Source organism: Camellia sinensis, chromosome 10 (genome assembly GCF_055761805.1).
Source record: "Camellia sinensis isolate YWXY chromosome 10, ASM5576180v1, whole genome shotgun sequence".
NCBI classification, from domain to species: Eukaryota; Viridiplantae; Streptophyta; class Magnoliopsida; order Ericales; family Theaceae; genus Camellia; species Camellia sinensis.
Window position 1 is genome coordinate 47,703,888 of NC_138970.1, and position 18,745 is coordinate 47,722,632.

Consider the following 18,745-nt stretch of genomic DNA (forward strand, 5'->3'; position numbering starts at 1 on the left):
ACAAAGGCTTTAACTGGTATATCTCTTTTTGTGATTCTCTTCTTCTCTCTACAGCGTAGAACAAAGCCTATGGAGAGTATAAATAGAATTTAAGAATTATTTTCTATCTAGTTGGGTGAATAAGAAAAAAAAATAATAAGAGAAGTTGTTTAAGTACCATTTTCAGTGTCAGTCGTTGTGTTATTCTGGAAATCATTAATACCTATATAAGATAAATGTATGAAGTCATAATGAGAAAGACTAATTATTATAGTTGAAGAATAAAATAAAAACTTTGATGATGTATACACTGCAGAACTGCTATTTCATCAAGTGTGTTGGATGTAGAACCTAAGGATTAGGGGGAAAAAATGTGTAATTATACATAAGTAATTGAAAAAGAAAGAATGAAATTGGCTGTTATCTAATAAGGAGAAATGAATTTTTTTCTCTGATAAAGACTCTGAAGAAATTATACCTATTTCAAAGGTGTTATGATTGATGGTTGCTCCTTCAAGACTAATTTGGGAAGGTTTTGAAAAAACTAATGTAAGAACAGGACGTTCAGATATTTCCAATGTTTCATATTCAAATAAACTGCTTGATTCATTGATGTGGCATATTTTTGTTGGTCGATCTTTTTGTTTTCCTGCTCTTAATTCTTGCCTCTTTTGATTGATGCGATCTTTTTGTTCTTGTGAAAAATTTACATATGACACTACCTTTTTTAGCTTTTTTGGCATGATTGAAACACTATACTGTGTTAAATAACAATATGTACCGTAACAAATTGATAAATAAACATTAAACCGCAATTATCATTTTGATAATAATTTTATTAACATTGTAATTCTGATATAGCATGTACACAAAACAAGAAAAGAAACCATACAAAGACATTTTACAATTACAACAAATTACAAAAATTAGACACGGATCATAATTAAGATTAAAAATAAATTTCTAGGGAATAATAAATTGTACAAATAAATACAATTAATAGAATTAAAGATTATAAAAACTGAAGGTGTAATTAATAATAAATTTCCATGAAATTTATATTACATATTTGCGTAAATTGTAATTAATAATGTGGTTGTGATTTTTAACAGAATTTTATTCATTGAGTTGGTTGAAATTAATTAATTAAGTTAATCAATTTACATGTTTACTTGTAAAAATACATTCCGTGTTTCCATTATTAATATAAAAAAATAATAATAATGATAAGAATTGTAATTAATCCAATCAAATTATAAGATCAAAATCACACAATGACTAAATTATATAGACTATTGGTATAGTCTGCTCAACATATTCAAAGTTATCTAAATGCAATCATTATACCTAAATGTAGATTTCTTAGCTATGATGAAGATTGATGATATCATCAAAGTAGAATAGAACTAAACTTTTACTTTTTAACCAAATCATATATATATGTAATAAGGCAACAAATCAAAGGGTAAAATGGGAAAAAACAAAAAGCCATTTTACTGTAGCAATACCAAAATTGGCTACGATCACAGTGTCAGTGGTGAATTTGGAGCTATAATAGGAACTATGCAACTTAATAGATGAGAAGATGAAAATATAGTTAAAGTGAACTACTTTAAAATAAGATTAAGATTTAACAACAGTTTTCAAAAGGCATGACACAAATAGCTAAAGTTTTATATTGAATCCATTTAAACCAAAAAGAGATGGATTCATGGAAGTGACATAATTGCAAACTATTACAAGCATTCATCGTGTGCTTTTGTTGTAGTATATTTAAAAATAATTTTTATTATATTTATATTTTAAAAGTAGTAGAATAGCATACTAATGGGGTTTTGGGGAACATTTAAATAAGCCAAGTATCTTTTTGGATTTATCTTTAAGCATTATTCCTTTTTTAAAATTATGTCAATTTTTTTTACTTTCCTAATCTATATATATGAATAAAAAAAATTTAAAAATTAAAAAATAAAATAAAATAAAAGAAGCAAAATAAGTAAAAAATCAATTTTTTTTTTTGGAATATTTATGGCTATTCTAGACTTACTTTTAATTTTTTTTTTTAAATATTTTTTTGATTCCTCTAGTTGAGTAGAACCCTATATTTTTTTTTTTTTTTGAAAAATCAGTTCACCAAAGCAAAAATAAGTAAAAAAACGAAAAAAAAAACAAAAAACAAAAAAAAAACATCAATAAACCAATATATGAAAAATCAGCCTTTTTCGTGTAGATGAATAAAAAAAATTGAAAAATTACAATAAAATAAAATAAGTCAAAAATGAACCAACAGTTATTTTTTTTTTTTGAATTATTTGTCTTTTTTGGACTTGCTTGCTTGCTTGAATTTTTTTTTTAAAATTATTTTTCTAATTGGTCTAGGTGACTAGAACCTAAATTTTTTGCTAAAAATGAACCAACAAAAAAATCATCAAAAAACTAAATCCCAAACACCCTCTAAACATAGAAAATTTAGGATATATATATATATATATATATTTATATTTATGGATCTATGTAAAGAATATTAAAATATTTCAGTTTTCATTTTCCTTCACTTTCTCAGCAACCAAATAGCACAAGAATAACACAACTTATAAGAAAATTTCAGAAATTTAAGCCAAAGCTCAAGAAAATTTTAAGATTTGAACTCTAAATGCTAAACCCTAAACCCAACCCAAATTGAAACCGTTAGATTCAACCTCACCCTATAAAATTCACACTGAAAATCAAAATTTCATGCGAATACCTCTATCAAGAATAGATTCAAAGCATGAGAAGTATGAAAATCAAATTGAAAAGTACTTGAAAATTCAAATTTACGATGGCGTAGATTGAACTCTGATGAAAGTTCTTAAATTCCAAAGTTTTCCAGTGCAACACCAAACTTCTTGAACTCCAAATGCAAATCTTCCCTGCAACACCACTATCTTCACACTACATGAGGGATTAAAGCACCACAATGACTTTTTGATTCTACTATATACATTGAAATTATCCACATGTAATGATAATATCTAAATGTAGATTAATAGGTATGACACAAATTGATGATGAAATCTAATTAGAATGGAACTAATAAAATTAGAATAGAACTAAATGGTGTGTTTGGTTTGTGTTTTAAGATAATTTTTTTTAAAAAAAAAAAAATTTGGAGAGAAAGTTTAGAAATTTTTTTGGTTTGTTTGATTATATATTTTGAAAATAAGTTTAGAGTTTGGGAGTTTGGCATGATTTGATGTTTTATAATAGTTGAGTAGATAAAAAAATTTGAAGGGAAAGTTTAGAATTTTTTTTGTTTGTTTGTTTGGTTGTATATTTTGAAAATAGTTTTGGAGTTTGAGAGTTTCGAATGATTTGATATTTTGTTATAGTTGAGTAGATGTATGTGAGAAAAAAAGTGATTGAAAAGGAAAAAGAAGAGAAAAAAATGATTATTTGATGTGTAAGAAAGAGAAAGTGATTTTGGAAAAAAAAATTCAAAAAATTTGAACTAAACAAAATTTTTTAAAAAAAATTCAAAAATTATATCTTGAAATATAAACCAAACAAGTCCAAAGTCTTATTTGTTAACCAACCTACATATATATATATATATATATATATAACAGAACAAAAAATCAAAACAATACAATGGAACTAAAGTAGTTTTTTAAGCAAACCATGTATATCTACCAGGACTTATATATGTCTAACAGGACAAAAAGCAAAAGGATACAAAGGGAAGGGAAAAAAAAGGGGGTAAAATGGGAAAGAAAAAAAAGAGAGTCATGTACTGTAGCAGCACCTAATTGCCTCTTATTTATAATAGTAAGACAAACAGTTTAAATTATCAAAAAAAGAACCGTAGTGAATCTCACATGTATGAACTAAGGGATTGACAATCCTTTAATTTATAGAGAAATTCTATGTGTATACCTTATGCACCCTAATTATGACATTTGTAGTGCTTGGTTATGACAAGTTGAAGTATTAGTTATAACTTGGATATGATGCATTGTGGTGTTAATTATAACTTATTGTGATGTTGGTTATAACATTATTTAGTTATGACATCTCACAATAGAATGTTTGATAAATCAAAATTTAACACTTGTTAGGCACATAATTAGGGGTGATTTTTAGGGGGTGATGAATTAAGTGTTTCAAGAATTTTTTTATCGGTATCTCAAAATTTATTCATTCAAATTCATTCACTCACAAAATCATTACTCTGTTTGGTTTGGAATTTTCAAAAAAAAATTTATTTATCATTCATATTTTTTGTATTTTTAGTAATTTTAAAAAATATTTTAATCAATTTTTTTTATAGATAAATTTAGAGACTGTTTGGGTCACATCATCTCTCTACTTTTCTGCATATCTTTTTATAAAAAGTAAAAAAAAATACACTTATTTTATATCATCCCAAACAACTCCTTAATTTTGATAAATTTAAAAAATATAAAATTTGTTAAAAAATATTTAAAAAATTAGTTAAATTATGTAACACAACAATATACATATAAATTATGTAACACTTCCATTAAAACACAACAATATACATTGAGCAATACTATAATCCCAGACACAAAAATTCAAAAAATATCCAGAATTTTACGTCAATAGTTTAAATTTACTTAAGGTATGAGTCACAACATCAACTTTAAATATCAACCATAGATTTGTTTTTCTTGTTTTTTTTTCTAGTTCCATTTCTGGAACCATAGAATTACTGATATACATTATCAACCAACGCCAGGCTACTCAAAAATCTTTGTTCGAAAACTGTAGGACTGAGCAAGAAATCTGTATAATCCTTAATCCAATCCGGTCCAGCCCAATTCGGTAAGTTTGAATTGGTTTTTTGAATTCATGATTTGGTTTCGGATTGAAAATTTAAAAATCCGTATGCCAATCCGGAACCGATCCGGACCGTATACAAATAGTCTATATTTATATTATAGACCCTCCTACATAATATCATTTCTTATTTCATACAAAAGCTAAACCAATTTTCTTATTGCTTTTGTTTGATGCTATGTTTAGTTTTAATACATAGGACAACTCTGCTTTGTGTAATGTGTATCCAGTTTTATTGCTTTTGTTTGTTGTTTTTGTTTATTGCTTTTGTTTGATGCTATGTTTATGTTTTTATAAAATTAAAATGTTCTATATTTTTTTTTTTGTTATTTAATTTTGTGAATCCATGGTCTTAAACTGATCCAATCCATATTTAAACGGATTGATTCTACGATTTAAACGGATTGGATTGGTTTTAATTTTTCAAGAACCGTAGATAACATTTTACCCCAATCTGGACCATGCTCACCCCTAGAAAACAATGAAAATTTGAATATAGAGAATACCGTGCCACTTAAACAGCAACAACATTGATCGAGTATTATCCTAAAAAAGCCCAATAATTGAATCGTAATTTGTAGCGTCTTCATCTTCCAATTCTGATGTCCTAAAACGGTAAAAAAGTGCCACCACAATGTACAAACCAAGATTCAGAACACTCAACCAAGCCAGAGTCCAATAATACTTACCGAGTTGACTATAGTTCAATGTGTCCTGAAACCAACTCTGTTGTCCTCCTCTTTCACTCGCCTTCCCTAATAAATACACCAAGAGAACACTCCCCAAACTCCCCAGTCCCATCGTGACAACGTGACCAAAATGGACCCCGTAGGCTCTCATCGTAGGCCCAACCTGTTGAAAATTGACCACATTAAAAATACAGAAAACTTATCGACAAAGGCATGTAATCACTGTCTTGCCCCAAATTGTTTTTTTTTTTTGTTTTTGGAAATATACTTTATAATCACTATTGCAAACTCGCCATCAACCTCTATAGACCCGCCTAGCTTGATGGCGAGTTTGCAATAGAGGTTGGTGAATTCTGGTTTTCTAGAGGAGGATTAGAATGGGAATTGAGGCGTGGCCGAGCTTGTGGTTCATGTGGTTTGCTTGCGCCACGAAGTATGTGTTGCTGATGGAAAATACGACGCCGCAGAAAACGAAAGTGATGCATAAAGGGATCATTCGTATGGTGAGATTGGTTTCTTCTACTTATGTAACTCGGCAGGGTTTCCATCTGTTTGTCAGTTGTTCTTCTAGAGGCTTTGTTGGTAATATAATTGCGGCCTTGTGTAGATGCCTGTGTTTCAAAAACAGTATATGGATGGATAAAATGACATGAACCAAAGTGACATTGAACCCATGTTTTGTGGAATATAGTTGTATTTTATTATCATTTTGTTCATGATTTTAATACACTATTTGAAATTAATTGGAACCAATTGAGCTCAAATTAAAAATCAACAATACTAGAAATGCAGAAAAAGTACTAAAAAAATTATTTTAAAAAATGCATCTATGGACAACAATCATTCTAAGAGTGACTCATATTTTACCAACTTTAAATTTATACCATCTATCTTATTTTTGAGATAAAATTCGGGCAGCAATTTCATGGTATATAACATTTTCGCTAATTGTTGGTATGTAATTTCATCATATTTGTTTTCACAAAAATAGACCATCATTTTTAACCTCAAACTTATCACTCATTTCTCCAGATATATATGATAAAATAAATGTTTTGAATTAAGGTAGTGCCAAGATGGCCCAAAATCATAAAAACTGGATCCTCCAAAAAGCTCCCATTGAAATAAATAAACTAAAACATAAAATTAAATGGGTTGAATCTTGTAATTTGAACAAGTTGAGAGATACCTTAGGCGACAAGTATGCGGCTCCAAATGAAGGTCAACACCATTTCATAGAGCCGATCAGCCTCCTCTGGCCACTTGTGAAACATCTTGGAGGTTGCAGCCACAAGCACTCTAAACACAGTGGTCAGCGAGCTCCCCTATAGATAACACAATTACGAACCCGAACCACTCAAGAATATCAGTGTTGCCACCACAGAGCATATGGCCGGTATCCCAAACCGAAGTGACCAAATCTTTATAAATGAAATCGCTATGATTCCGCCTATTGGGATGAGGATTGTTGCGTAGGTTCCCAAGAAGAGGGAGAGGCAGAGGAGCGCATGGTTAAGTTGTCCCGGATAACTTCTGTTAATTGCTCAACCATGAAAGTGGATAGTGACATTAAGTGGCCTGAGACGCCGGATAGCTACTAGGGCTAGTGCTGTGTAGAAGAGTATCTTCTGTCCCTCGCCAATGCATTCGGGCTCGTATAGACTGCAGGTGGCTGTGGCCTTGGGGAGGACTGGAGGTGTTGACATGGTTAGTAATCCCAAACCCTGAAGCAAAGAAGTTTTGTGTTTGAGAGGACAAAGTCTGATTATAGAATGTGGTTTGCATAGAGGACAATCAATATTCAATAACTGATAGTGTTAGCTTCATATAATGAGATTAGTGGTGATCTACGAGTGATTATTTGGTGGTCTTAGAATATTGTTCCACATTATTTATCATTTGATATTTGTTAAATGGTCGCTTAAAATCCTAATAAAAAGTACTGAGTCATACAACTTTAACCAATCAATACGAAGTTAGTGCACTATATGAATTTGTCCCAACACCACCGCATAATATTTTGTGATTTAGAAACTATATTATATAACATATATTTTTATATTTATAATATCGAGGCCGTCTATAGGGTTACAAATTTTATATTTTATTTTTGAACTGATTTCATAATAAAGTATAAATTGGTCCCAGTTTAGTCCCGGCTTTGAAAAATTTAGAAATCCCCTAGATGTTGATTTGTGATTATGTATCAATTTTAAGCAGAATATAACAATCCCAATCAAACAATCAAGACAAAGAGACACAACGATTTAACGTGGAAAAAACCACAATTGGACACCTCCAACTGTGATCAAAAAACCACGGGCAACAGCAACAAGAACAATCCACTAAGAAGATTTAAAGGAATTACACAGGTATACTCTCAATTACCTAGCGAATCCACAACGCCTAATTGAACCAACCTCTATGTGCCTCTTCCAACCCCATCTTCACCACGGAATTGTCTTTCTGATGAGCCACTCCGGATTCCACCAAAGCTTCAGGCTCGAATTCTTCAGAATCCACAACTGAAGAATAACTCTCTCTTTTGTGTATAACAAACAAACCTTTGATGTACTCTCTTTAAATCATGAGTTGAAGACTCAATAAAAACATCAAAGAAAACAAACAAAATATCCCCAAATATAAACTTTAAGAACCAAAAAGAAGATCTGGAGGACTTCAATCAATCACCTTGTTTTGGGAGAAAACCAAGTATTTATAGAGAATCAAAAGTAATCCTAGATTGGGAAGAAAACAAACATCTTGAGAAATCCGGATTCTGAGGCTCGCTCGAGCGAAGCTTTTCTGGCTCGAGCGAGGAGTGTATTTTTCATGATTTCTACTAGTGCCTTGGCTCGAGCGACGGATCCTTGGCTCGAGCGAGGAATACACTTTTTCAGGTTTTTGTATGGACGCAATCCTTGGCTCGAGCGCGCATTCCTTGGCTCGAGCGAGCAAGCCCTAGCTCGAGCGAGAATTTCTTGGCTCGAGCGAGCAACGACGGACATGCAATTTTGAATGCAATTTTGCATTTTGCTTCGGCCGCGAGCTGACCGGGCAGCTCGACCCCCGTAATAATCAGCGAAGTGGCAATCTTGAAAGCATTAACATCACAAACTTCTCTGCATGGTTCGATTCGGGTTTGGATTCGTATCTAATAAACTCATAGCCTCACTGAAATAAAAGTGCGAAAATTAATACATCTGAAAGGAGTTTTGTCAAACGGGGTTGCCAAGAATAAAAACCTAACAGGCTTGAAAAATGATTTCAAGTATGATCATGTAATATGAGTTTAGTCCAAACACGTTCAATTTCTTCCATAACGGTGTATCGGATAACATAACAGTATCAATCGCGGAGCATCGGTATCAGTAGTATTGGTCGGTATGTATCAGGAATCGGGTGTTGCAGCGGTGAAATTTTAAAAATCATTTCACGGATTTTTCAGCTTTTTCTTTTTAATACGGTTCGAACCGGTGAGTATCGGTTCATCACGGCTTGTGTAACGGTTACAGACCATTACATACCAGGACTCGGCCGATTCTCCTGCAATTTTTTATCTCAACGCTACACCAACCTGTATCTGTCACGGTACTCTATTTTTTCCGATACGAACCGGCCGGTACGTAACGTATCGGCCGGATTTTAGAACTATGCTCACAGCACTATAGGCAAAACTGGAGATGACGAGCACCCAGTAGTTACCAATGAAAACATCAACAATGAATTTCATGGGTATGAGTCTAATCCCCATCAAACCCTAAAGCACATTTATAATAGCAGTGGCATGAGTGAATTTGAGCTTCCACACATTTGTCAAGTATAGCTTCGTCGTCATCCACATGGCGTACATATCAGCCCATATCAGCACTAGCATAGCATTCATGAACATAACAACACACACCACCAAGTTAGCGCTTTAATATTGATTTTACAAACAAAATATCTATGAAGATCATTTTAATTTACATTACTGTCATTATCAAATAATTTTTTAGAGGTTTTTTCGTATGAATAAAATTTTCCATTTGGAAAATGTATTATAATTACCCAAGATTCTCACAAGGGACACCATTTCCGCAGTTGATTATGCTCCTCTCCCTCACTTTCTGTGAAAGATGAAAAATTGAAAATCAGACTAACACAAAGATATCACTGTCAAATGCAAACTACAAATTAGCTTTAGTGCTGCAGAATTAAATTGTTAGGAGTCTTTATGAAGGAGACCTCGGGTACAATCACACAGATTGAAAAATAAATAAATAAAAAAAGCTCACTATTTATCAAAATTTTCTTTCTAAATCTTGACACCCTCAAACTCTAGAATTGCGGCCTTAACACTGTACCATATATATATACACACATAATGGAGATGGAATTTCAAAGGGACAAAGAGCCAGCCGCGTTGCCAACTGTTTTGTAGCTTCATTCGTTGACACTAAGGCCTGGTTTGTCATACTCTTAAAAAATCAAAAAGTCAAAAAGTCACTATCATATTTAAGTCACATTATCTTATTTGAGTCACATCACCTCTTTACTGCATCACTTCAAACCCAACCCATGTTTCATAATTTGCTTGCTAACTTAGTTACTTCCAGTTCAAAGACACAAGTTGACAAGTCAACTATTTTTATTTTATTTTTTACTCATACATAATCAATCACAAAATCAACCATGTAAAATATTTTCCAGAACCTTCGTAGAGCATTTTGAATGAAATTGTATGTTTTATAATGGATCCTATCATCTAATTTGTATGGTTAAGATTGTTTTATGTAGTTGACTTTGTAATCAATTCTCTGTTAGTTTTTATTTTTTATTTTTATAATGACTTCATAATATTATACATACTATTGACTTTTTAAATGATTAGATTTGGTTTTATGGTAGCGCTACATCTATTAAATTTTTCTCTATCCAAATTGTCTGAATAAATATAAGATTTTTATTTTGACCAGATAAAATTGAATATTTTACATATAAGATATTCATTCAGACAATTCGAACTTTTCTAGTGGAGAGAAATTCGAAGGATCAAATATTATCGTTGATTTTAATTATTCAATAATAATAATTAGATAGTCCTAGTAATATTTGTATACGTGTTATTTTTTGTCAATAAAAAATCAAAACTTATACTTGGTGGATCATTCTAGGTGTCTAACTATCTAACAAAGTTGAGGCACATATTCTATCCATATGAATTCTTGCTACATCATTAGTTTAGATCACCATGTATGCAGTATAACGTAATATTCTAAAAGAACTCAACAATTACCCAATATGTAAGTAGAAAAGTATGTAGAGTTTATAAACGGAAAAAATAATAATTAGTGATGTTTTCATGTACCAATTTTCTAAATTTGTCATTAAAAAATAATAATTAGTAACATTTTTTTATGGCAAATTTTCAAACTATTGTTAAAAACTAAAAATTAGTATAAAACTCCACTAAAAAAATAAAAATAAAAATTTTGTGACAACAATTAAAAGGACTTTTTAGTGTACCAAAAAGTTAAGATGACTTATTAGTACACCTATCTTCCTAATAGGACTTTTCATTCATTCTCCCTTTCATTTTTTAGATGGTATATCCTCCCATTACTAATGTGTCATGATGTTATTCTAACGAATTTTATTTCATTTTATTTTATTTTGTTTTAAAGTTGTTCTTATTCTTTTTTCCATTAGTGAAAAACATCTTCTTCTCTCTAAAGGGTGTCAAGTTAACTCACGGGAGTGTCAAGCCCATGACCTATACTTTGGAAAATTGGCAGGCCAACCAATTCTCGACCCACATTCAAGTTTTGTTTAGAAAATTACAAAGCCCGCAAGGTGCATTTAGACTGGGCCGGCCATATCATCTTTGTACTCAATCTGGCTACAATGTCCTTGGGTCAATTTTGGGCTTAAGATGGGCCGGACGTTTTGTGATTTCCGATTACCACCTACTTGTCTGGAGATGATCTCTTTTTGTGTTTCCTCTTATCTTGCTTTCAAGAACCTTATTAAGGTTTTGAGTTTTTATAAAAATTAGTGATATATAAACAGAAATTTATGCAATTTTTTTTTTTTTTTTAAATGTAAAATGGTATGAGGTCAATGTGAATATTTCATTTTAAACAAAAGTCTCGTTAACATGACTCTTATTTACGAATGTATTACTGATATATCATTCTTATAATAAATTCTGCATAAAATTCTTACTAATTTGGCATTTTCCTTTCATAAATTAGGGCAGCCAATTTGTAATCACATTCATGTGTTGAATTCAAGTGCAATTCTAAAGAAATTTCTACTCAACTGCTTCAAAAGACTAACAATTGTACTCATTAGGTGAATAAAGAGTTACATATTTCTTCTTTTTCTTTTACACACTGAATAATTTAACTATAAATAAATAAAAGAGGGATGGTCATGGAGGTGGACTATTAAAACTATGAACTTTTCTAAAGTTTTCATTGACTACTCTGATATTATATTAAATTGTTGACCACTGCTCATCTAAAAGTTTAAGTTGTTGGAGACAGGAACGACTATACTATTTATAACACATTTTCAACATGGAGTCATGAATTAAGCGACTCTTCTAACATTGTTTTGTGTATCAATCCTAAACTATAAACTCTAAAATTTTAAATCCAAAATAACCCTAAGCCTAAAGATTGTTCCCGATGACAATTTTCAATTACCCTTATTCAACATTCTTCTTGACACATAAAAGTGGTACCAAAGGTTTACATAACTCAATATTGCCAACATTCGGTAATACTTGTCAAGACGACTATTGTTCAAGGTGTCTTTGAACCATATTCTTGATGCATAAATAGTGATGGCACTCACAAAATTACCCATTCCAATCACGAAATCTGTGAATACCTTTCCATAACCCGTCATCCATTTCGAAACATGAAAACAGAAAAACATTTCGATTCCATCTTCAGCAAGTCCTTCCATTAGTCCTAAGCAACAAAACTGTGGAACTAACCACATTTCATCGATCCATTGTTTGTATCCAAAGAACTCAACCTCCTGGTCTCGACGCGCCAAGCAATGGTGCAACATAGGGATGAGAGCATTCCTAGTCCAATTCTCACTAGGGTTGCTTTCCTTTTGTGTGTTTCACCTATCATGTTTTCTTGTATTGACTCATAGAACCAGGAAATTGCAAGGCTGAGAAAGGATTTGAAAGAAAGGGCTAGGATGGTCTTGTTACACCCATTCAGCTTAGTGGCTTGCTCAATGAAAAAATCTTCACCAGTGGATTTCACCAAAATGTATACTAGGAAGGCCATCCATATAGGAACCATTTCTAGAATAAGTTTTGTTTCTTCAACTTGTGTAATTGTGCAGAGCCTCCCCATCTTCTCTTCTTCTACTGGATTAATTGAGGATGCTTTCAACATAGCTGCTTTATCTAGCCATCTGCAAGATAAAACAGAACAAACACACAAGCACATTAGAATTTATATGGTTTAGTCTACCAACTACATCCAAAAGCGAAGAACAATGAAGGAATTTCATTATATGAATTAATGTTATAGTTAGAGGTGGTTCAACTATTAGATCAGTTTGGTAGTCACCTAAGGCCCACAGAAAAATTTAAAAAAAGAAAATTCTTATTGTCTAAGATCCCAACTTTTCAGAGATTTAGTTATGTAAGGTCTCATTTTGATATTTAGCCTAAGGTCTCCAAAAACCTCGAATTACAACTGAATACAACTAAGTGACCCTCTTAATACAATGTTTTATTACAAAAGTAAATATTGAGTATAACGGTGATATCACGTGACAGTATCATATACCATCCAATGAGAAACCTTATATTATTGGATTAATGAGAGACAATGAGAGTCTATCTAATGTCATTAGTGATTTGGATAGTGTCACCATTATAAATAAATATTAACATTGATACCATGTAATAGTGTCAACATTTAATGAAAACCTTAAAACTCCAAAATAACCCAATATATACAAGGATTCAAAAATACCAAATCGGATCAAAATAGAGTCAAATACAAATATTGTGTTGGACCTACCTGCCGCCCGGACCCATGGAGAAACGTGGCCATTTGCCAATTGATCAGGTCATACATAATCCGAATTTAAATTAAAAAACACTAACAAAACATGCATATATACATACACATCCACAAACAAAAAAGAGATGATCAAAACCTGAATTGATTTGTTTGCAACAAAGTAAATGATTGATTACTCTCATGAAGTGGATACACGTTAAGGTGTCTACGCAGTATGGCAACGTTGAAGACTTTGAAAACTGTAGTGAGAGGACTCTGAGTCTCAATTGTTGCAGGGCAATGGTAAAAGGGCATGCCAAAAGAGAAGATGGCAAGAGCAACCGGCATCACATACGTGGAGAGTTCAAGGGTTTGTGGCCAGTGAGGATTTGGCAATGTAAAGTAAGTAACAAGAATACCCATTAGCCAGGCAAAGCTCCAACATACTTTTGTCCTGGATTGTACTCTGTCATCATCGTCCTCTTGGTACTTTGCCCTGAACTGATAAGCCAAAAATGGCTTCAGTGTGGAGTTTCGCCCAGCCCTGCCCATGGCTATCATGGCAAGTGCAATGTAGAACAAGCAGACTTTTGTATGTGGAAAAAGTTTCAAAGTTGATAAGCATAGAAGGCTTAGTCCCTGCGGTGACAAACATACGTGGCCATACTATACTAATTCAATCTCTACCATACAAACATTTCACCCCAGAAAAATCTAGGAGAAAAAATTTGGGTCCATAGCATTATATATATATATATATATATTAGAGATGGACACACACTACACATGTACAAAGAGTTAGATGTAAGAAGCCGTTGGATCTAAGAAAATAAATTTAAAGCAATTATCATAGTTGGGGGTATTTGGGGAAATAAAAAAATCGTGACAACCAACATTCACTCTTCACTTTATATATTAATATAAATATATACTAGCATTTGAGCTTACACGATATATGTGTTATTTTATTTTTATTTTTTTTGAAATCGAGAAGAGATTTGAAGGTTGAAATCACAAGGAGTTTTCTTTAAACGTGCGTATTAACTTGCTATTACATACCTTCGGTGGTAAAAAAAAAATAAAAATAGATAAGTTATCTCATTAATAGGTTTTTTGGGAAAAAAAAAAATTTATAGTGACACTATACCTATTCAAGTGTTCACATATAATAATCGTATACATGATACAAGAGATGAGTTGTTTGTATAATTTAATTTCTCAATCGATTCAATTTCAAATTCAATGAGACTATGTATCGGTTGTGGAGTATGGGGTGGTGGTGGGATGGCAGAGGCAGAGGAGGTGACCGTGTGAGTTGTACTTTGATAACATTGATAAAATTTTAATTCAGAAAATATTTGTTACTTTTTAAAAACTAAAAAATATTATCTACTGAAATAAATATGCTTTCGGTCCACTATACCAAAACATGTGAATACTGTTTTCTAGCCAAAAAAGATTTCTGCGAAATCAAAGTGAGAGTGTGAGTTGAACTTACAATGACGTATGAAATAGAGGAGAAAAAGACCATCTTGAAACAACCAACATAAGTATCAGCCAAATGAGCAAAGGCTAATGAAATCACAGATGTTAGACCTTGGTTTATATTCACTGTTGCTGCTGATTTTTGGAGATCCTCTCTCCATTCTGCCATTAAGTATGTCATTAGGACAACCATTGCTGCATGTTCCACCACACTGTGGCCAAAAACCAGACCTAAAAATTGAAAAAAAAAATGCAAATTACATATATAATTAAGTTTATGCTATGTACACAAAAACTAATTACAAAATTTAAACACAGATTACACATGTCTATTTCTATTTGGTTTTGAAACTCAAATTCTGTTTGTGAGATTTTTTGTTTTCCATTTTTTTGGGTCTTTTAGTGAACTTTTTTAAATATATATATATATATATATATATATATATATATATTAATCATTTGTTTTTACTTTTGAGATTTACATAATAGAGATACATAAAAAGTAACATATTTGTGTAAAGAAAATTTTTTTAAAAAGGGGTACATTTTGTAGTTTTTGGCATTTAGTAAAAAAATAAAAAAAAAATTTCTTCACAAATATATATATATATATATATATATTAAGTGTATCTAGATTATATATATGCATCTAGAAAAATAAAATTTTCTTATCAAAATATGAACAAATTTCATTAAAAACGATAAAAAATAAGAAAAACAAAAATCTCGAAAATATTCTTAAAAAAGTGGAGTGATTTTAGAGAATTTTTTAGAGGCATCAATTTTTAAAATCTCTCATCTACTCATCCATATTTTTTGAATTTTTAGAGTGATTTTATTTTGTAGAATCCTTTTTTACTTTTTATAACCCATTGTAAGTCCAAATCTTCTATAGTAATTTTAGAGTTATTCTAAAGTAATTTTTTTATGCTTACTATCATATTTTTAAATTTTTTTTTTTTAAGAATAATTCTATTTAGATCACTATTCTATCTTCGTACACTCATTTTATTATTACAGTCAATCAAATTTATACACTCTCTCTTTACACTTTTTAACATACCAACTTTACCCATCTTCAATCCCACCTCTCATTTCACCCGTTTTCATCTCCTCTCTCCCTCCACCCTCTCTTCTTCTTCTTCTTCTTCAAACCCTAATCTCACCACCGGCCGCCACTTCCTGCAACTCCTGCCAGTTTTCCCCCACCGCGACAACCTCTCGCTGCTCTCCCCTTACCTTACCTGTGACCCACCTAGCAGCCCCCCGCGACTGCCGATCCACTGCCATTACAGACCCCTACGACCGCCGATCCACCACCATCGCCCATCCCCTACCTCTGCAAGCGACTGCCATCCTTGACCCTAGCCATCGCGATCGCAACCCATCAATCTCGACATCGCCGTCACCTCTTTTTCTTCTTTCCAGATCTGTCTCTCTGTGTTCGCGATGTCGGGGAATAAGACCCCAAAACACAAACAATTAAATACTTTCTTCTACACTATCAGAAGGCTATGAGTTCAAAGGCTTAATCCAGTACTGAGTAAAAGGTAGCAGTCTTTCTATGCAAAAGATATCAACAAAATGGGTTCTTTACCATTACTTTTACCAAGATACACACATATATTTGTATAGAGAGAGATGAGAGAGAGGTGTGCTTACCCAACCATGGCAGAGTGATTACATCAGAGGATAAAAAAAAAAACAATTATTTCACTTCTTGGGTTCTTCTCTCCCATTTTTTTACTTTTGCAGTTTTTTATATAATGGGTTTTGAATCTGGAAACCGTGTCACTGTCCTCATCAATGGCCAACCAAACAAATAAAAAAATTATAAAAAAAAAATGAAAATTGTTTATTCTGTTCAAGATCACGATCTGGTAGTGGTCTAGCCACGGTGGTTGAAGGGTTCAGTGAATTGAAGATCCCTTCTTCTTTCACTTTCTCGACCGATGAGGTTTTGGCGCCGGAGGTGGCAGAAATGGCGAAGGGGCACGCCGGGGATGGGAAGGTGGGTCGTCGGAGACGGCTGCAATGATGGTGGTCGATAGAGATTGTGGGAAAATTTGGATGTGCTGAGAAATTAGGATTAGAGTTTTGAAATATTTTTTGGTAATTTTAAAAAAGGGTAAATTGTAATAATATATATATATATATATATTTTAAATTTGGGTGTAAGTAGAATTTCTCTTTTTTTTTTTAATTTTTTTTAATGCTTACTAATATTAATATTTATAGCATTAAATCTCATTCTGAAAAATAATTCTATGATCATTCTTAAAATTAAATACTAATAAAAAAAATTACTCTACATATCCTTGGTGTTTCTGTGTTGCAAGACTTTGACTTGGTTTGGAAGAGAACTTACATGTGATGAATAGGCATGCCTTGGAAAAAGCAAAGTAATAGCAGACCCTTTTGTGAATGGTGTGGCCTAGCTTGATGATCCAGTCAACCATTCGTGTACCGATATTCATTTTGTCCATTCCTCTGTCAGCCACCACTGCATTGACAAAAAAAAATTATTCAGAATCGTTTAGAAACTAATTTTTTAATTTTTTATAAAATTATGCGCTAAAAAAAATTTAAAAAATAAGTTGACTTTTTGTATTAATATTTTAATTATTTTAGTCAATTTGTCAAACATGATCGTAATGTTATGATCGTAATGTTGTGTATGTCATTGCCGCACACATCATCCTAATCATCAATTGATGCGGTCTCATAAGAGAGTCAATCATTCAATACTTAGAATATTGTACACGGTATATTACAAATAATTGTTCCGTTCAACTAAGAAAAAAATTAAACAATTTTCTCTGTATTCGATATTTATTTGTTATCAAAAAATTGAATTTAAAAAAAAATAAATAAATAAGAAGAGATGACCAGTTACAATCTTGTGTTAGTACTCATTTTTTGCTCTTGAGGTGACAATAATATACAATTGAACATATAAATATAAGAATAATATTTGGAAGCTTGAAAAAATTGGCCCGAGAGTGACTCGAATATCCAAAAAAATTTTTTTTTTTTTTTCTTTTCTTCCCCTTCCCTCTCCTATTCAACACCAGACAGACAGAAGAAAGAGAGAAGTGGCGAGAGAGAGACGAAAGAAGAAAGAAGAAAAAGAGAAGAGGAGAGAGAGAGAGAAGAGACGAGAAAAGATGGAGAGGAAAAGGAAGAGAAAGTGAGAAGAATGAGAAGAAGAAGATCTGTATACACATTGTAAATAGAGAGAAAAGGGGAAAAAAAAATTCTCAAACGACGTCGTTTTGGACTCGAGCCATTTGAGCCTTATTGTTTTCGAGCTACCAATCGGTACTGTAAATATAAATAGTAAAGTCACACCATTCTCTAAGAGTATCACTTAAAAAATATATTTTTTAGTGGTTAGCAACATATGCTTTCGTTTGACATAAATTAAAATGAGATATTTTGGCTAAAATAGTTACAAAAGGCAAAATAATTTTTTTAGCCCAATAATACAAAATGTCACATTTAAACCATAATCATTTCATTTTTTCTCTCCTAAAAGTTAAAAAAGTCAAAAAGCCTATTCCAAACGAGAGTTTTTAACTCCAGACGAAAATAGCCAAAAAGTCTAAAAGCTAAAAAGTCTACCCATATCCCAAACGAGCCAATGGGATCTTGTGTTTGGAAGCTCATTGCTTGCTAGGAGGGCTTATAAGTTCACTTTATTTTTTATTTTTTATTATGACTCCAAAA

The 18,745-nt window shown here is 31.9% G+C and overlaps 1 protein-coding gene across 1 annotated transcript; it reads right to left on the minus strand.

Annotated features, from left to right (window-relative positions):
* Positions 1–12,490: 12,490 nt before the first annotated feature.
* LOC145800362 (protein NRT1/ PTR FAMILY 5.6-like) lies at positions 12,491–14,083 on the minus strand. The gene is made up of 2 exons (XM_082890023.1): positions 13,689–14,083; positions 12,491–12,932 (listed from the first exon to the last, which is right to left on the minus strand). Exons 1-2 carry the CDS (start codon positions 14,081–14,083, stop codon positions 12,491–12,493), a joined length of 837 nt encoding a protein of 278 aa, XP_082746149.1.
* Positions 14,084–18,745: the final 4,662 nt, after the last annotated feature.

Excerpts from the sequence above, each read along its gene's own strand:
- LOC145800362 (XM_082890023.1), bottom strand. The coding sequence starts at position 14,083 with ATGGGCAGGGCTGGGCGAAACTCCACACTGAAGCCATTTTTGGCTTAT. Across the intron at positions 12,933-13,688 it reads TTGCAAACAAATCAATTCAG|ATGGCTAGATAAAGCAGCTA; the intron begins GTTTTGATCATC and ends TTTATCTTGCAG.